The sequence below is a fragment of the Phlebotomus papatasi genome, chromosome 2 (genome assembly GCF_024763615.1).
Source record: "Phlebotomus papatasi isolate M1 chromosome 2, Ppap_2.1, whole genome shotgun sequence".
Taxonomy (NCBI): Eukaryota; Metazoa; Arthropoda; class Insecta; order Diptera; family Psychodidae; genus Phlebotomus; species Phlebotomus papatasi.
The window spans coordinates 28,610,328-28,631,947 of record NC_077223.1 but is presented as its reverse complement, the minus strand read 5'-3'; the positions used below and the strand labels follow the sequence as shown (position 1 = coordinate 28,631,947).

Below are 21,620 nucleotides of genomic sequence, written 5' to 3'. Positions count from 1 at the left end.
GAAAACTATAGTATTGAATTCCTGATACGAAAAACTAGAAAAGAAAGACGCGTCTTAGAAATTCCTGAAGATACAAATACGTACAATAACCCCATTACTTTACAAGAACTCCAACAAACATTAAAAGAATGTGTAGGTAGTAGTCCTGGCCCAGATGAAGTTCATTATGAAATGATTAAGCAAATGAACACCTCAACCATTAATATCGTACTAGACCTCTACAATGAAATTTGGACCAAAAGAATCTTCCCTGAAAATTGGAAAACTGCCCTAGTAGTTCCAATTTGTAAACCTAATAAAGACCCCATGGACCCATTAAGTTATAGACCAATATCTCTCACGTCCTGCTTATGTAAACTGCTTGAAAGAATAATAAATAAGCGACTAGTCCATTACTTGGAAACTAATTCCCTTCTCGCACAATTTCAAAATGGTTTCCGAAAATCCCGATCTACGCTTGACAATTTAGTAAGACTCGAAGCTGATATTCAAGAAGCGTTTGCGAAGAAAGAACATTTAATTGCCGTATTTTTTGACCTAACTAAAGCTTATGACATGTCATGGTCATACGGGATTATAGATAGCGTGCTCAAAATGGGTATTGGTGGAAATATGGCCCACTTTATTAAAAACTTTCTCCACAATAGAAAATTCTGCGTCTGTAATGGTGGCGATGTCTCAAATGTTTTTGGTCTAGAAAACGGAACTCCACAAGGATCAGTAATATCGGTAACACTCTTTCTAATATATATAAATAATATTTGGAAGTATATACCAATTAAGGGCTTAATGTATGCAGACGATCTGGTAATTTATAGCTCATCCCATGATATAGAAGACTTAGGCAACAAGGTGCAAAGCACCATTAAAAAACTAGAAAAATGGTCTAAAAGATCGGGCCTTATTTTTTCAACAGAAAAAACCAAGTGCATCCATTTTTGTAAGCTAAGGAAAAATCACGATAATCCTCAATTAACATTAAATAACCGCAACTTGTCATACGTAAATGAACACAAATTCTTAGGATTAACGTTCGATAAAAAGCTCACATGGAAAACTCATGTAAAAGAAACCAAAACAAAATGCCAGAAGGCCATGAATATTATCAAATCTCTGTGTAGCAAAAAGTGGGGTTCAAGTAGAAAAACATTGCTAAATATATATCAATCTATTATATTAAGCAGAATCGATTATGGAGCTATAGTTTATTCATCTGCAAGCAGAACCACCCTTAGCTCGCTTGACTCAACACACAATACGGGTATCAGACTAGCTATAGGAGCATTTAGGACAAGCCCAGTCCAAAGTATATTAAGTGAATCTGGTATTCCCTCACTAACAGCCAGGAGGCATAACAATATTGTAAAATATGGCATCAAAACTTTGGGAAATCCTGACCACATAAACTATAGCATTCTCCATCCAACAACCGATAGGAAAGAAAGGAAATCCAGCATGTTCCAATTCCGAATAATTCTTAGCACATATAACTTTCAAATACTTAATATATTAACCTATAGCCCCTTGCCAAATAACCCTCAAAATAATTTTAATATAGATATTAACCTCTCACTTACTAAATACGAAAAAGAAACCACACCCCCAATAGTATTTAGAAACTTATTCAACTCAATTGTTAAAAAATACGAAGGGCATCAAATGTATTACACCGATGGCACTAAAACCGATCAATCGACAGGGCTCGCAGTTGTTTCTTCAGAGGGAAATATTTTAAAAGCTTTAAGAGTCTCCGAACAAATCAGCATTTTCTCGGCAGAGGCATATGCAGTTCTAGAAGCCATCAAGTATATCCATTCAACCCTTTTAGACGAGTCGGTCATATTCACTGATTCTCTAAGTGTCCTTCAAGCGATCATTAATAAAAATCAGACTAGATCCCCTATAATAACAATTATCCAAAAAGAACTCACACACACAAATAAACACATAACACTATGCTGGATTCCATCACACGTAGGCATTATCGGAAATGAACTCGCTGACAAAGCTGCGCGAGATACTAACCTATGTCCTATAAATAATTCCTATAAAATCCCACCAAAGGACATAATTAATCATTTTAAATTAACAATAACACAAACATGGCAGAACGATTGGACAAATGTAAGGGACAACAAACTGAGAGACATCAAATCCACGATATATCCATGGGCTACATCCTTTAGACGTAACAGAAGAGAGGAAACAGCAATATGCCGTATCAGAATAGGACACACTGCACTGACACATCTATACATCATCAAGAAGGAAGACCCCAAGGAATGCGACCAATGTAAAGAGATCGAAACCGTGATCCATCTAATATTTAAATGTCCTAAATATCAAGAGGAAAGAAGGAGGAACAAAATCAACAAAAATCCTCAAATTGCACTGGGAGACAACGAAAGTGAAATCCAAAAAATGTTAAAATTCCTAAAAGACACAAATATGTATGAAAAAATCTGATACAATGTAAAATAGTCAAATTATAAATGCCATGGGGCAATCATCTTATTGATGAACCCCTAATTAAAATAAAAAAAAAAAAAAAAAAAAAAAAAAGAAGGACAATCGTTGAACTCGCTGTATCGACTTACAAAGAAAGTAGGGTAAATGTCCTAATTCAAAACTATTTCCAGACGCTTTGACTTTGACAGAAGATTCAACACATAGTTTATGTTTTTTCTGAAGAGAATTACATAAATTTGATCTTTGACTCTTCTAGAGTGTTACTGTTTTGTGAAAATTCTTTAGATATAATTTAAAAGCTTCTTAAATACAAGAAAAATACGCGAGCGTAAAATGCTTCTATTGGAAACAAATAAATCCAAATGGAGACAAGGGAAAGTTTCTAATTGGAGACAAACACTGTAAGTGAAACCGCGACGAAAGGCTTCCAAAACCTTGTTGAGTTGCTCCTGAGTACAGGATTTGTACTTATTCCTTGTCTTTTCTTCTTTCCCATCTAAAACAACAAGAAAATCTCTCCAAAAAAAATCATATTTTCTGGGTTTCCTATTGAAGTATTTGCAGACATTTCAGAAAAACCCTTTTTGTTCACCAAATAGGTAATTATTTCATTTTAAAACTTCACGTACCATTAACAATAAAGATTAACACTTAATTTAACCAAAATTAGCCAGAAATATGATATAAATGTTAAACAAAACAAATAAACAAAAGTCATCTCATTGTGTTTTTCATTGGAAAACATGGTCGATCGAAGAAAAATTCGATGGTGAAAAGGAACACTTTTAATTTTTCTGAGAAATTAACAAATTAAAATGTGTGAATATGAATGGATTTTCGCTTTATTTGGAGCAAAATTAACTAAATAATGAAACTGTGGTATAGAAAATATATAAATATAATTATTTTTAGTACTGTATTTATCATGATGACAATGGCGTTTCCATATGGAGTAGCGAAAAGTTTCCATTTGGAGCAGGTTTTGAATTAGCTTAATTTACCCCATGTTGATAAATAAAAGCAAATGTAACCAAACATTCTTTTCTTTTCACCTTTTACATACTTTTTGGATCATGATGCTGTTTGAAGCAGTTGCGTGTTGAATTGAAGCATAGATACACTCCGCATGCTTCACATTTACAAAAGGTCCTGTTGTCTATACTTTATTTTTCGTATAACACAGGTGGCACCGGCTTCTTATTTTTATCCAAACTGGACAGTGCTGGAGGGGTTGAAGTAGTTCATTAGAATGTCTAATAGTGGGAGGCGCTCGTGTCCTACTCCTATAATCACCAATGAGACACCTAGCCACTTCCTGTCTGAACTGCAGCAGTGTGAGTGATCTTCCAATGTCTTTCTCCTGTGACATTTCGTTGTAAACGATGCACGCGTTGTTTATACCAATGTCCAGAATATCAAAGAATAATTTTAGGTAGAATTTTGCCACGCACTTTCTATCTTGCTCATAATATGACTTTTTCTGGTCCATGATATCCACCCCATTCATGTGTTGATTGTAAGTGTGGACAATTTTCGGACAATTTAGCTCCAGCTTCTGTGATGTCCCAGACTGCCGTCTCTGCACCTTCACCATTTCTGTTGGCGACATATAATTTGAGAGGAGCATGACCGAGCGATTGTCCATCCACTTTACACATACAATGCGTCCTGAACACTGCCAATCAATGTCTCCTCTCTTCATCTTCTTATCTGGATTCAGTTCTGGCAAATTTTTGCGATTTTTTTGTACGGTGCCGCATGCAAATATGTTTTTTGCAAGCAAAATATGTTGCAGCCTGACCGTATTGAAAAAATTATCGAAGAAAACTTCGCAACCAATATTTTCAATTTTTTTACACAACTTCAGGATTACTTCTTCGCCCAACCCATACTCCGTCTGCGACTTTTTACCTTGGTATATGTCAAATTCGAAGAGGTATCCTGTCGTTGAGTCGCAGCGACACCACATTTTAAAACCCCATTTTATGGGCTTATTGCGAATATATTGCTTCATTGAATTTCTCCCCTTAAATTTGATCATATGCTCATCAATACTTTGTTGCTTTGTTGGCTCTTTAGCTTTTTGGAAGCACTTATTGAAATGGTTTATCAAAGGACGTACTTTATTTGCCCTATCACTTTTGTCCGCCTTGAAATTATCATTGAAGTGGAGGGCAGCTCGAATTTCCTGGAATCGTGTTCTCGTCATAACTGAAGCAATGTACTGAACATGAGTGTCTGGATCCTTTGACCAATAATCTTTCAAATTGGGCAAAACATGGTAACTCATAACTATATTTATACCCAAAAAAGCCTTCAACTCATCTACCTCAATATCAAAAACAACACCCTTCTGGTGCATGTAAAGCTTACTCTGACTACAAATAAGAGCAGCAAGCTCTGTGAAACATAGAGCCTTCAGAAAAACATTATATGGTGTAAAATCTTCATTATCCAACTCTATCTTTATCGCACCATATCGATAATTATTTGATGATTCATTATGTGGTGAGAACTCTTTAGACCAAATGAATTCTGCTCAGAAGCAATTATATCATCATGGGGGCGTCTCCTCTTTTTCTCAAGAGCCGGAGTGCACTCACCTGTATCTGGAATCAAGTTTTCATGGGATACCCTTTCGGCTTCCGCCACATTAACGCCTTCTGCCATCAACACGTTCTCATCAAATCCGGCAAAACACTCCTCATCATCGCTATTGTCCGGAAAAAGTATGCAGATTTTTGACTTTTTCGCGACAGTGGGGATGGTTTCGCCTAGATCTGGGTTCAACTTTTCCTGAGATATTTCTTCATCATCTCCGACATCTACTTCGATGAGCTCTCTATCCTGAAATGCTCCAAAACACTCCTCATCATCGCTGTTGTCCACAAAGACTATAAAAGTTTCTTCACCATGAAAATCTTTCATTGAAGCTGTCATCTAAACAGAAAATCCAGAAAATATATTACGAGACACACAAGAAAAAGAGAAAATCACTAATATTACCTTTTCTGTACTTGTTCTTGGGGCAAATTGATGGAAAATCAAAGCACGCAATTCAGTCAAATATTTTTGGAAGACCTTCAGATCGAATTAGAAGACATCATAACCTCAAGTTGTCACACCAACTCACCATGTTGAAATGTTTTTATAGGGTTAGTGTCAAAAAACAATTGGCGGGATAACCTTACATTTGACCTCTAGATTTTTGGGGACGAGAGTACCCATAAAGTTTGAACAAGTTTTTTGAAAATTTAAGAAAAAACTGTTTTTCGAATTTATGTAATCTGTAATTGTTAGTTATCATACTTATTGGCCCCGAGAGGTTTTTCCTTATTCGGGTCTAGAAATATGAAAAAAGTCACAATATGTGCAAGGAAGCAGAAAATCGAAAATTCACGATTTTTGACCAAGAATATCTTAGCTCAGGAGTTAATTGGGATCCTGCAAAAAATATCCTAGATTTGGACATCCTTATAGTTTGTAATCATCCACAAGAATCGGAATTTTATCGATTCTAAATAGTCTAAAAAAATTGTTGTTTCCATGGGTACCCAGTGTCCCAAAGGAGACGAAAGAGTTAAGCAGAAATTCTTGGAATAGTAATATCCTAATGATTGCGACTTTCGAAAGCTCAAAGAAAATTCTTGCAATACTATTAAAAGGTTTAGAATTTTTGGTTTGAGAAATCCAAGGTGAGAGTCTAGTAAGGTTTGTCTATAGTAAGATGTGGAAAACAGTAGCGTCCCTAAGAGGATGCGGGAGGGGCGGTCCGCCCAGGGCGCGAGCCTCCAGGGGCGCCGATGTTCCTTTTTTTTAGACAACTAAACCCTGACCCTTTATTCTTTCCATGTTGAAGTAAAAAAGATTTTAATAAAATAGACTCCGAGTCTTTCTGAATTGCCCCTCTATAGTTCTTAAAATGCCTTTTGTTCTTTTAATTCTGCAAAATTTCGCGTTGAAATAAATAAAAAACTTTTAATTTCTTCACGAGACTTCCAAGAGAGCTCCTCTAGTTTTGTGGTCCTAGTTTAAAATGCATTTTGTCCTTATCTATCAAAATTTCGCGTTAAAGTAAAGAAAAAGCTTTTTCAATTCCCTCATTTTCTGGGGCGTCCAATTTTTCTAAAGGCTTTGTTAGTGCCCATAAAGCTCTCAAAAAGCATTTTGCCCTTATATTTTTCCAAGATTTCGTGTTGAAATAAAAAACGACACTTTAAATTCCTTCAGGTGCTTTTTGGGGGCACCTAGTTTTTTGCAGAGCTTCTTGGCGCTCAACTTGTCTCCTAAAATGTATTTTGTCCTTATATTCTTTCAAAATTTCGAGTTGAAATAAAAACATACTTCAAAATATTAAATTAAAATTGTGCTGAAAATACCCACAGCTCAAGTATGAGATGGTTCAGTATGTGTATAAAACTGGTACTTCTCAAATATTGTGCATGAAATCTGCATAGCTCAAGCATAAAATGGTTTATATTGTGTTGAAAACGCGCAGAGCTGTTAAATATAAAACGATTGAGATTAAGAAAACTGTTGAAAATTTAGATTCAATTTTGTTTGAGGTATGCAGGACTTATGCACAATTTTATCCATTTTATTATTGAGTTGTGCTCGGCTGTACCGGTTTTGACGAGCACCATCTATTTTAAGAAGTTTAACAGCTGTGCATGTTTTCAGTACAATCTTAACCATTTCATGCTTAAGCTGTGCATGTTTTCAAAATAATCTTAATCAAAATACTATTCTTCATAATTTTGATTTTTATTGTTGATCAACATTGAGTACTACATGCCTTGAAAAGGAGAGCTTCCACTTTTGCGTTTAACTTTTATTAAAGATAATTGCACTGATTGATACTGCATTTTCAAAATTAAACCTGTTAAACTCAAAATTAAAAGTTAAATTTTTCAAGGAATATAGTAGTCAATGATACTGATAAACAGTAAAACCACCCGTTCGAACAATTTTTACCGTGGTAAGGGCGCCTTCGCGTACAAGCGCACCCTCCATATAAGTGTCTAGATAAGCCGCTGGCGTAAAACTAGATACCCTTGTCAATGGAATACACGAATGAGTCACCCCTTGAATTAAATAGTAATTTGAATTATTTACTAGACTTTTTCTAATGGTTATAATAACTAACGTCAAATTTTTCTGAGCTCTTTTAACAGCTTCATCAATAAGTAACAATAGCAATAATTTTTCCACGTAAGAAGTAATTTTCAAGGATAACCTTGAAATGAAGAAAAAATCATTAATTTTCCAAGCTCATCGTGAATTCTTGGAAAAAAAATAAGAACCACAATTTAATCATTCACACCATCATCGTATCGTTCTAAATGTGAAAATTCATTGGAATTATACCACAGTAATCCCTTTCACCATGGGAATATGTACTTTTGAAAATCATGAGGGCGTTTTTCCACGAAGAAAATATATCAATTACCACCCTCATACAAGTTCAGTTGAAGAAAATCTTTTGTATATTTCGCAAAATATATTATATATCGCACTATTTCTTCTCAGTATTTTTCCACTGTGAGTCTCTCTGTGTCTCCACATGCGAATTCTTATCGGTACACTTTTGCGTGAGTGAAAAGGAAATGAGAGGGAAAAAATTGTTCCACATTTGTGGGTGGTATGAGGTGTGAGTGAGAGTTGAGGAATTTCATTGTGAACTTCTCTTACTACTTATATATTCTTCGATTTAGCTTTAGTGCTATTTGGTGGAAAATTACTGGTGTTATGGTGTTTTCTTCCAAACGCAAGAATCCAATCAATAGAACTGTTTTTCTCGCTCTCTCAAAAATAAATTCTATATATTCACCATTATTTTAAAAATAATTATTTGAGAAGTCTGGGTGAGGAAATAAAACACATGAATATATTTTTGTAATTTCAGATGTGAAGGAGAAATAAATTTGTGGATCTGCTGGGGTCATTGGAGTGCAGTGAGAAAAATACAAATAAATTTTCAGTGTGAGTGAAATCACCAAAGAATAACAGTGTATAAAAAAAACAAGGACAGAAGAGTGAGAAAGTGTTTGGTGTGAGAAAGGGGATTTTCTCAAAACAAAAATTAAAAAAAAAACACCGAAAAAGTGATTTTTTCTTAGTGTAAATTGATAGAAAGAAATAACTAAAAATTAACCGTGAACGCAGGGAATGGTGTATTTGGTGGATAGTTGGGGCATGGGAGATTCTGATTGTGCACCATATCACAAGCATGGTCCAAAAATACAGCAACATCACACCGGCTTCCAACAGCATCAGCAGTTGCATGAGAAGCAACATTTGGTGTCTGGTGTGAAGAATGATCGTGTAAAGGCGTCAAGATCACAATTAGCGGTCAATGATGTTGTTGCCAATGAAAAGGACGAAATTGCCATTCATCCACTCACGAATCAGGTGAGGAATTTTATCTTACTGCATTTATTTGTTTTTTACTTATTTTAATTGCTCGAATTCAAAGAGGTTAGATGTCAAACGGTAAGAGATATCATCTCTTGATCTTCGATGACCCCCCTTAAAATACATTAGAGGCGTGTTTTCTCCTTTTTGCCCTCCAAAAGCATGCTTTTTTGTTTATTTCGAAAACAGCTCGTAGATTTTTTTTAATTTTTAGGTAAGGGGAAGTGGGGCAACTTTGAATTGGAGCTGCTTTGAAATTGAGCTTTTTTCACCTATTTTAAAACAGAATCGAACTTTATCATAATGTGATTTAGCTTCACGATTGGTTTGTTGAGCTAATTAATATAATAATTAATAAGCTAATTAATATCATGGTAAGGTTCAGATTCATTTAAAAATAGAAGAAAAAAAAACCCAATTTCAAAGCTGCCCCAATTTAACGGTGCCCCACTTTCTTCTATGTTTTGGAAGTAAGAAGAAAAGAGCCATTCTTTATTCATCAATTCAGTGTATAAATTAGGTGTGATTCTTTCTAATCACATTGTAAACCTCCGATTTTCTCAAAGTGCTCAGATCGAGCTGAAATTCACAGGGTATAATGTTTTGAACATCCCCGTAATATTTCTAGTTTTTCTCTTCCACTGGTAAAAATAAAACGGTCAAATTGATCCTTTTTCAGAAAAAATTAATCATATTTGGTTATTTGAATGGTTCACTTGTATCTCTTGAAATTTTGTATGCACATTTATTATGATAGATTATGTTTTATCATAAACTTATTATTCTTATAATATTTCTCTCATCTGAGCGAACACCAAAAATGACTTTTTCATCGTTTTTATTTGTTTATTCCGAAGTTAACCCTCTAACGGTGTTTTCTTTAATATGCGAAAAAAAGTTCTAAAAAAATGTTTTCTAGGATAATTATGATCCAATTAAGTCGAAAAAACCATCCATTCTTTATTATCTCTTTTAGTTTAGGCGCTAGGTGAGAAAATGTAAAATTTTTTTGAAACTCTTTTTTCTTCTAAAATTCACACTTTCAGTTTTTTTTTCACATTTTTTAAATAAAATATACAAAGTAGAATGAAATATCTTTCAGTAAAAAAATAATTTTATTTTAGTCAGATAACTTTAAATCGGTATTTTTATGGAAATTGGAAATGAGTTTTTTTGCACAAATATTTTTTGTTGCTTTTTCTCTGACCTGTCACACAAAACTGGGAATAGCAACAAAACGAAGAGTCATAATGAGTTCAAACTTTCAAGAGATGTTTATAAGACTTTTGCCGAGGACACTATAGCACTTTTAAATAAATAAAACCTTTATTGTCGCTGTTAATGTGATTTTTGTGAAGACCGCCTGGAGGCGGTCTTACCCGTTAGAGGGTTAAAGCCATTATTGTGAAAGGAACACCTTGACACTTTAAGAATTCGTGTCAGAACATATTAACACCCTATTCTGTCTGTACACTGAGAGACATCCGAAAAAGATAAAATAACATTCCGGAAATGTTAATTTTACCCTGCAGTATTGATCCAAAATCGGTGTGAATATTACCCTTTTTAAGTGTATTGGGGGTTAAAGTTACCCTTTTTCGTGTTAATTTTACCCTTTCAAATGTGTAAAATTAACTTTAAAAAATTTTGATATATTTTTACACCTAAAAAGTGTTGAAGTTATGAGGAAAAAAGTTAATCGCACCCTCTTTTTTTTCTCACTGTTCCATTTGGGATATGAAATTTGAACGTCTCTCTTTATAGGAAAAGGAGGAAAACGTATATTCCAGAAAAAAGTCGTATTACTTACATTTTATTACACTGAGAGAAATCTGAAAAAGTTAAAAGTTAAGTCCGCATTACTGATCCGAAATCGATGTAAATATTATGCTATTTAGGTGTATTATGAGTTAGAGTTACCACACTTAACACTTAAATTTTAGACTTTTAATTTTACACTTGAAAAGGTGTAAAATTAACATTAAAAAATGTTGATATATTTTTACATCTAAAAATTATAAAAGTTACGAGGAAAAAAAGTTAATTGCACCCCTTTTTTCTCAGTGTAGATACATTAAATAAATTTCAAGATTTTGACGAAAGTGTCAATATAGGGGTACCCTGTCGAAGAGGTCTTTCTGCGATCCTAGCAACATAGGAAATAATCAAGTGGTACGAGACTTGCGTTCTCCGAAGCTTTAAACTCTTCCTCTTTTCTAAGGCACCTTATTTACCTTTACCCAATTTAATAATGTAAAAACTATAAGAATTTCATTCTAGATGTGACATAAAATAATTCCGCTTCAAATAGAAGAATTTGTAAAGCAAAAATATTTAAAACTATCCAAGTTTCGCCATAAAACGTGTAAAAACTGTTTTATATGAGAATGTTAAAAGATTATCTCATAATTCATTTTCCTACATTGTTTTTTTTTACTCCGAATTAACTCGAATTCAAAGATCACTAATAGGTCATTTATATTAAATGTCATTTACCAATTACGACTTATCGATCAGTTTAATCTGGGGATTTACATAATAATTTTTTTTGTGATTGTTCGGTCTTAATGAAACACCGACAGATCAAATATTTAAATCTCTAGACTAGGGAAGGTTTTCCCAGAAAGTGAATCATCTCATTTTGTATTACGTGTAAATTCCCACAGTGTTTTAGTAGAGAGAGACTGTCCAGTAAATTGTGTTCTAAGATAATTGACCTTTGATGCTGAAATATCACAAGATCATTGTCGTTTTGTGTCGGGTCGAATGATTCAGTCGCGTCTCGAAGTGAATTTTCTCATACTCAATATATTTTCTAACGTGGGACTACTGCCAAAATCGGTTACATTGTAAATTAATCATAATTATATATTTTCTAGTAGTTTGTAGATTGGAACATTCACAAGAATTTTCCTAATCAGGCAGAATATTTCTGTTTTTTTTTTATTTATATCACAAAAAGTTCTGAGGGGTTTAATTCATGCACGAGTCTATAATTTATCATTGAACTCAATTTTTTTTTGTCAAGTGGCTAAACAACAAATCACTTTCATGTTAAATTTTATTGACAACTCATGCCACTACACTCTATTTTCTTCCAATAAACACAAACCAAAACATCTCAAGTGGATTCTTTTAGAAGAGGTAGTGAAAAGTCTGAAAATTCTATTCTAACAGATTGCGGTGAAATATTTATAATACATGTTTTTCTGCTAAATATTTCTCCTTTGGGAGAACCTTGAACGAATTGCTGGGAATGTTCACGACCATGTTTTGCATATTTTAGTTGTTTAAGATGCTTTTTTTTCAAATATATTTTAGCAATGATTTTACAAAGCAATTCACAACTGCAAGATTCCGCAGGAATGTGCTAATGTGGAAGAAAATACAATTTAATGGCAGATATTACGATTATCTCATCCAATTTGCTTTTCAACTTCAACTGATAACACTCGCTAATTATGATCGATGACACCAGATGATACAATTTTTTGGGGGGAAGTAAAAACAATTCCAAAGTTCATTTTCATTTGTTGTTATTTGGGAACTTTGGAGAAATTTCCGAAGTTTGATTGCATCGTTCTCGCAATTAAAAACTTTGAAATTGTGAAATTTAATGGTTCAATGATGATTGATTTAATTTGTTGTTATTGGAAAGAAGCATTAAATCGAATTTGTGGAGGTTGCAAACGAAAGAAAAGAATTGGCAATAATAGCAATAATGAATTATTCATTTAAGTAGTTGTGAGAATTTGTTTAGCATTTGCTAAGTAATTAAATATGATGAAAAAGAACAAATGCAATTGGTAATGTTTAATAAATTGAAACGCTAACTATTTTTATCAATTGAATCAGCTGATTTAAATTTCAAAGTCGTTTTGCTAAAGATTTATCGTACATAAGCTAGTTCGAAATGTGTAAAAATTATATTCAGAAATTATATATGCAAGAGAAATATTTGAGGTTATGAGTTTTGGAAATAAGTTAAAAACTGTAAATATACTAAAAACTGACTATTTTTTACTTGCATCATAGACCAATACAATGGCTTTGTTGTAATTTATATGACAATTTAGAAATCGTAAATTTGGATCCATCATTCCTCCTTTAGATTTACGAACATGTACTAAAAAATTTTATGGCGCTACATATTTGATTTCGTGTCAATTTTTTGCTGTACTAATTTTGATCTTAGAACTGTTAGAAGCAAATTTGACAGATACATATTTTGGAGATTTATGTTTGACCAAAAGTAACAATTACGAAAAACGTTTTCCCAAGTTGTATAAGTCATTTGCATTATCCAAAGAGATTTTATTTAGCAAAAGTAAAACAAAAAGGAAAAAAAAGGAGTAGAGTTTTTCTCTATCAACATCGCTGATCAACATTTTACAAAAGGGTAGCGAAGGGTCCCAGGTCCCAGGCTTTGCGGAGTGCTTGAGCTTGTGACTTAGAAGCTAGTCAAAAGTACTTTAGTATAATTTACCTATATATTATTAAAGTTCTTTATTGGTTCAATTCAGGAAAATTCAGGAGGAAAACGGAGTCTTTATGAGTTGAAGGATTTTGTAGTTTTTTTTTCACTCGTCAATTTCTTTCTAAGTTTTCCGCTCCACAACCGCTTTGAACGGATTTATAAATCACTCAAAACACAACCCAAAATAGCTTACACTGAGAGAAATCCGAAAAAGTTAAAATAACATGAATAACATTCCTGAAATGTTAATTTTACCCTGCAGTATTAATCTGAAATCGGTGTAAATATTATGCTTTTTAGGTGTATTAGGGGTTAAAGTTACACTTTTTCATGTTAATTTTACCCTTAAAAGGTGTAAAATTAACATTAAAAAATGGTGATATATTTTTACACCTAAAAGAGTTAAAATTATGAGGAAAAAAAGTTAATCGCACTCCCGTTTTTTTCTAGGTGTAGGAATAATACAATTGAATTTTGATTAAATATTAGTTATCGATTATGAACCGGTTTATTACCGGTTTATGGGAATCGAATACGGTTCCTCTGGATTGGAATCGGTTCAGGCTTGTCAGATATTCCAAGACCTTTTCAACGAACCCAAAAATTAACCCTTTTGGTGGAGAAATACGCGTTCTATAGCTTTTTATACATTTGATCTTCAAAACCGTTATTAGGAATGATTCAACGGTATTTTCGTATAAGGCCGAAATGTTCGCCTGGGTGATCTTCAAGAATCCAAAAGAATAATATGATTTTAGAGGAGGCTTGGGAGGGTGGTGGAAAATCAGAAGTTAACGATCTTTGGGTCGACTTATGGGAAGACCTTCGGAGGTCCCAAGTCTCTATCTTTAACCGTTTGGTCTCTAGAACTTGCGACAGCCGGACGGACAGTTGGACAGAGTGACATCTTAAAACTCGAAACTTTTGATTTCCAAAATTTTATTAAAATATAACACTTAGGTAAAGATTTTGGTTTAGCTGTCTTTTCAATTTAGTGAAATTCAATTTGCAATTTGGAATATGAAATTTCAATTTTAATTTTAATTTGACAGAAAGTGACGTATATCTAATGTCATTTTGAAAGAGTAAGAGGTAGAATTTCAATTGATTGGATTTTGCTAAATTGAAAATTTGTTGAAACAACATCAATTTCAAAAAACCGAATCATATGCCTGCGGCACGATTTTTTTAGATTATTAAAATTTCATGAAATCAGAATTCACATTCCTTTTTTCTCAAACGTTATTATATATCTATCCCCCTTTTTTAGACTCTTCATCTTTTTTTAAACATCATTTCAAGTTAGATTTAAGTCAGGTTCCCCAAAAAGTGGACAGAACATAAAACGCTTGAGAAATGTCAATTTTGACTTCATGAATTTTTTCTGATCTAAAAGATGTGCCGGAGCCATTAATTCTATTAATTGTTACATGTATAGTATTGAAGTGTTATTGTTTCAAATATAAATTTATGATGCAATCGATGATTAATTTTACCTTTATCGAGATTTGTTTGTTTGAAATTTACAATTGGAATTGACTGATCTTTCGGTCTATCTCACTTTCACATATTTATATATCTTTAAAATTTATTGCTCATTTTTCTTCCGTCTGGCAAATTTATTTCTTCTTTCTTTTTCTTCACTTGACCTACGTTAACTCTCATTAATTTGCTTACTTTATTGAATCTCTTTCAATAGAATTGTTTTTTTGGACGAAGCTCAAAAGTCTTTTATTTATTGTTATGTCATTCTTTGGGAGTAAAAGGTATTGAAAGAATTTTTATTAGTCACAATAGGGGTTACAAGATAGTAACATTTTGAGTCTTATTATCGTAATTGGATTTTGCTGTATTGTTTGAGGAAAAAAAATTCAAATCCACTTTGACTCAGGTATTTAATTTACTTTTCAATTATACGGTTAATAGAGTGTTAAATTTTTATTAGCAATTTAGAATGTGCGATTAGGTTTATAGGAATATTTTTTGTCTTTAGATGAATATTTAAATAAAAAATTCAATTGATTACCAGGCAGGGACGTTTTATTTAATTTTTATTCAAGGATAATTATAAAGAATATTATCTTAATAATTTTTTTTATTGTCTTTGACGTAAGGGGAAAAGTATATTTTTGTTTAAGAAAAGAATATCAATAAATTTTGCAGCTGGCAGTTAGATATCAATTCACTCATGTATTTCATATACTAAAACAACATGGATTATTGGACAAACTAACATATCTAAATAACTTTTCCACAAGAGTTTCTCCCATAGAATTCATTGGTATTTTATGTCTTTTGAAAAATTGATTCAAAATCAATAATACAATGGATTTTAGACAACTTTTCAACTATTGATTAATGTTGCTTTTAGACTAATTTTTCATTCATGTCAATGTGATTTCTCGATGGGGAGCAAAATAAAGGGTTGGGGAGGGAGGCTAAGCAGCGAAAAACAACAACTGAAAAACATCAAAAATCATAGATTGTTTTCTTATTCATGAGAAAAAAAGAGGAAAAAACTTATGAACGTCGTATTTGTGACGTCACTGAAATACTTTTTTTTCGATGTGTTCGCGTTCTTGAAACAAAAATCGTCTTGGCGCCAAATTTGTACGCGTTTGGAGGTGGAATGTGTGTTCTGGGTGGTAAGAGACGCCTTGATTTTCCCATGTGATTGGATGACTCCATATGATATGATATATTACAAATTACAATTATATTCAGGCTGACGCCGCGACGTGTATCTTTTTAGTGTGTCACTTTGGCGCGACTTTTTGGCTTTTGCCATCCTAAAATTGTTATTAAATAAAATAAAATAATATACGGGAAACCACAAATGGTTTTTATCATCGAATTCTTAGATTCTTTATGGGTAACATGGGAATAAAATTTATAAATATTTGTAAGAATTTTGGTATTTTCTTTGGCAAGTTAAATTTGCATGTAATTCATGCACAATTGCTTCTTGAACAAAATAACATTTTCTGTTTATAATTTTAAAATCTTGCTATATTTCCAATAAGATGAATTGTTAAACCGAATCCATAGGGATCATTATAAGAGATCTTATATACTCAGCTCTCTTTTTAAACGAAAATCATCTTGACTGAAGTATATTCTTAAATCAAAAACACTTAAGTATATACTTCAGTCGAGATGAAATTTTACATGAAAACAGAAATAAGTACATTGATTTCTTTCGAGTTAATTGAACTCTACAATATTACAGTAGAGTGTCTCAAATCTGAATCTCTCAAATTCGAACGACGTTTGGATTCAAAATGTCAATTGTGAGGTTATGTTAGAAAGTTCATATTCTTGGTGAATGAAAATCATATTTATGTGCTTCTTCCTGAATGTTTACTTGCATTATGGTCGTGTAAAATGAAAAGGAAGTATGTTACCACTAAAACTTGCGAGAAAGTAAGGGAATTTGATTCAAAGTAATAATTTAATCTCACACAAACTTCGTTAGTTTTGAAAAAATCGTTCGAATTTGGGAGGTGGGAAATGTCAAAAATACCCCCCGAGCGTTCGAATTTAGGAGACTCTACTGTAGAATGTTTCAACTCTACAGGTTTTTTCTTAAGGCCTCTACACATTTTGATCAATTTTCGTCAAAAATTGCTTTTTTGAAGGAAATTGTCTGTACTGTTCTAAAGGCCTCTAGGGGAAAGTGACCATGCTTAATACTGTAAAATGATGTCCAAGGTTTGTGATTATTTTCTGATTAACACACAAACCGAAGCGATCCTTGCACTATGACAAAAAAATGTCTGACTTATTAGGTTCATAATCCAACCTCAAATAGTTCCTGGAAATCCTTAGATTTTCCTCAAGAAGAAAATGGAAATTCAGTAGCGATTTTTATACAAGTTGGGTCCCGGGCCTTCCTGTATAATAATTGATTCGACAATTCGGAGGCCCATATTCACTGCAAAAAATTCACCGGATACAAAAAATTGCACATCAATATTTAGACGGAACTCTAATCTATCTGCTTAAATCGTTTATATGACTGGTTATTAGTTTTAAAATCACTTTTATATAATTTTTCTAAGCCATGTTTTTATGACATTAGGGCGCTAGCGAAAACCATTTTTTCACTTTGAGTCCATGAAAATGTCACTCTGCAACCTTAAAATTCAGTTAACAGGGTTGAAGATTATGTCAATTGTCGATCAAATTGGCGGATTGCAATATGTGTAATTATGAAATAATCACATCTAATGATATAGTTGCCACATTAAAATTATCATTCATGGACCCTTCTTAGAATATAGGATGGACACAAGTAGAATTTATGAATTTGTCACCACCCACAAAAACAGTGTCCACCAATTAAAAATATTTTTACATAAATATTAGTACTGATGACCACTCTATGTGCCTATGATAGTAGTTTTCCTGTACAGCGACAATTATTAAGAAATACTTATGAAATATCATGTATTGAAATTACAGTTTTGGGCCTATTTTTGATTTTTGCTTCCTGAAACTACACTGGTAAAAATAAAAGGGTCAAATTGACCCTTTTCAAAAGGATGGATCGTATTTGACACTTTGAAAGGTTCACTTTTGTATCTCTTGAAATTTAGTATGCACATTTATCACGAATAATCATGTTTTATTGTAAACTTATTACTGATATCATATTTCTCTCATCTGAGCGAACACCAAAGATCACTTTTTCATTGTTTTTTTATTCTTTTATTCCGGAATTAAATAGATGTCAAAACCGTGACCCTTTCGAAGGGTACCTGGTGACCCTTTCAAAGAGTCAAATATGATCCATCCTTTGGAAAAGGGTCAATTTTACCCTTTTATTTTTACCAGTGTAGGAAAAAAGAGCTAGGATCCTAATTTTTTTAGGAAATGTGAGGCTTAGCACCAGCTATTGAAATATATTGCGATGAGTCATAACTATTGATTAACATAGGAAAAAAATAGTTATTATCAAGCATGGTCACTTTCCCCTATACACTAGTAGCACATTCTTTAAAAAATGCATTTTTAAAGAAAATTTCCCCTATCCTTGTAAGCAGAAACGTCAGATTAAAAAAAGAATTAATTTTTGACAAAAATTGCTTCTAATGTGTAGACACCATAAGTGGAAACGTCAAAATTCTGTCAAAAATGCAATTTTTGACGAAAATGGTTCCCAATGTGTTGTAGAGGCCTTTAGTGTAATTATAAATCGTAACAAATAGTAAATTTTAATAGTTATCGCGTTAAAATAGTGGTGGATAGGGCAGTTCTAATAAATAAATAGATTTCTTATTGGACATTTACACTCTTTACAAATAAAGATGAATGAATCTGAAATTTGCCTGAAGTTATTGTGCGTTGGGCATAATACAAATCTTTGAATTTTATTTTATGTAATGATTGGTTTGTAGCACGATTTCATCTAAATAGCATATTGCCTGTGGGTCAATTTTAGACAAATACGGGACAGTTTTCATGAAGGAAAAATCAATCCAAATTCGAATTTTGGAGTGCTAAAATAGATTTAAATTCGGGGAGACTGGGGCAAAAAGTAACAAAACCGATATTTTATTTTTTTTTACAAGCTACACTAGCGCCCCAGAAATTTCTAATTAGTGCAGTTTTATAGGAAATTTACTGCTCTACAACTTTGTGAAAGTAATTTTCCTCTATTTTGTAAGGAAATACATTTATCGAGCTGTTTTCTAAAAGGTAATTTTGTGGCCATTTTCAAAAATGCTGGGACAAATAGTACCAGGTATGGGATATTATCACATTTTGATTTGCCTTATTACGTTCGTAAATTAAAAAAAAATTGCTTGGTGACGTATTTTCATAGGAAATCTATTCCTCTACACCTTTTTAAAACACGGATTAAAAAAAAAACACACACACACAAGAGACTGCTAGTTGTTTGACCAATGAACACAAAAAGCGGCGAGATGCGGAAATGATGTTTCTTCTCGCCGTGAGACGTCAGAAATTGCTTCGGTCTTTGTTACTTTTTGCTCCATACATTTTGTTACTTTTTACCCCAAGTGGTCATTTTTAATAAAAGGATTTCTGGAGAAAAGAATCTTTGTAAAAAACTAAAATAGATAGTGGTTTCGTATTCAAAGAATCCAAATCATTTGGGAAATACTTACCAGTGCATCAATTTTGGAAAATAAATAGGTAAAAATTGATATCTGTTGCAAGGAAAACATTTCAAAAATAGGGCTAAAAATTTCAATATTTTTTTTTATTTTCTGAATTCCTTGTTCGAATTCCAAGAAACTTACGACTTTGAAGAAGGTCTATGGAGGCCATCTATGGAAAAAATTTCAAGCCGCTATCTGTTTTATCTTGGAAGATATTGAATTTTCAAATTTTCAATTTGTGACGTTTTACCCCAGTCTCACCTACTAATTAATTATTTCTTAATTATTAATTATTAAAAAATCAAAGCAAAACTGCAATATAATTTAAGTCAGATAACATTGTTAATTTATATATGTAAATGAAAGATCTTTTTAGTACTAAAACTCATCTGAATTTTCTTAAGATGATTGTAGTTTGTTTGATTTTGAATATTTGTGTAAAACAGGTTTTCGAACTTAGATAATTTTAAAGAAATTTTAGTGTAATTTACACTTAATTTAAAAACGTTAAAAATTTTTGCTACAGGAAATCTTGTTTTTTTTATTTTTTTCGAGGAAAACTATTTGCTATGCTTTATTTATATTTTAATATTTCTTTAAAAAATATAAAGATTATTTACTTTTGACCGCAAACTGTCCCTAACCTATATAAAACTGTCCCTACATACTTTTAAAAATTAAAATAATATTTTTTAAATTCAAATCTTTACGAAATTAATGATTTTAGTGGACATTGGGGTTAGGGAATGATTTAATAACGTAAAGGTCTTATCACATCCCACTCAAAAATCTCTAAACGTGATCTTCTGTTTTAAAGCCAAATATCCATTAAAATTTGTATAAATAACTTTGTTCTGGAATTTAATGAATCACAATCACTGTACATTCTTTCTTGATGATTTATAGCGATACTATTAAAGTCTTCTGCGACTTAAGTGGATTTTTCCGTGAAAAGTTCGGGCAATAATCAAGAAAATGTCTATATAAAATGGGTTTTCGTAAGATGATTTGTGTATATGTGAGTCAATTTTTCCCTGTTCTTTTTTTTCTGTGCGGACTACCGACGACGTGTGAAAAGTTGTGTCGTAAAAATTTATTTTCTTATTCTTCCATCCCAAAAATAGATTTTACAGCCTGAAAATAGCTTCTGAATTTTTTTCCGCAATTCCACTCGATGTTACCTTCATTATTGTGTGACACAATTTCATGAATATTGCATGCTAAAATATCGCGATTGTTTTATATGTTACAGGGAGCAATAGAAGGAAGAATGTTTTATCTGAATGATAGCTGACAAAAATATTTGAGATTTTTCATTTTGAATAAGTTTTAAATTCTTTTTTTTTTGTTTTATTATCTCTTTATAGGTCGGAGGACACACGCGACTTTTGTTGCTGAATCAGAGTACAGTGATCAAGCCACTGAATATTCGTGAATTGGATTTCTATCAGAACATTCCTCAAGATGTTCAAATGTTTGTTCCCAAATACAAAGGTAAACAAGAAATTACAGTTGAAAAAAAGATATTTCAGCAGCTAAATATCATTATTTTAGCATGTTGTGATGTTTTTTTATTGCTTTTATTGACTATTATTATAATTTTGTCTACGCAAATGTGAAATATTGACGCATTTTGCACTTTGCAACTAAGTTCAACATGCAAAAGTGTCTTAATTGCAGTGAATGGGACAGAGTGGAATGAAAGAAGAGTTATAATTTTAAATAAGTTCACATCGTTCACGTGCATTTTGTGTCATTCATTTGATTAATTTGTGGAGTGTGTCAAACATTAATAGGCAGTCTCTCTGTTGCTGGTTGGTTTATACGAAGAAATATTTCGTTATATATTTATAAATAAAATCACACAGAGAGAAATGCAATATTTTCATATAGAAGAAAAGAAGTGAAAAAAAGCTTGGCAACAAGAGAGCCATCAAACTCCCCCCAATTTCTCAACAAGCCCCAGTCTCTCTCTCTCACTATTTATACATAAGTTCAATTGATGAGAAAGGTCGATTTTTATTTCTCATTGGATGCCATGAATTCACCCAGGAATTTTGTCTGTCTTCCTAACAAAGAGAAAATTATGAGGAATTTTCGTTGAATTTATTCACTAAAAACAAAGAGATTAA

General features: G+C 32.4%; 1 protein-coding gene across 2 annotated transcripts in view; it reads left to right on the top strand.

Annotated features, from left to right (window-relative positions):
* The window catches only part of LOC129803342 (uncharacterized), a 66,030-nt gene that overhangs the window by 22,187 nt on the left and 22,223 nt on the right, over positions 1-21,620 (top strand). For both annotated transcript variants that reach the window (XM_055849822.1, XM_055849823.1), the window contains exons 2-3: positions 8,375-8,880; positions 20,856-20,982. In XM_055849822.1, the coding sequence (XP_055705797.1) occupies positions 8,638-8,880; positions 20,856-20,982 (370 nt within the window). In that variant the 5' untranslated portion in view covers positions 8,375-8,637. The remainder of the gene's footprint in view (positions 1-8,374; positions 8,881-20,855; positions 20,983-21,620) is intronic.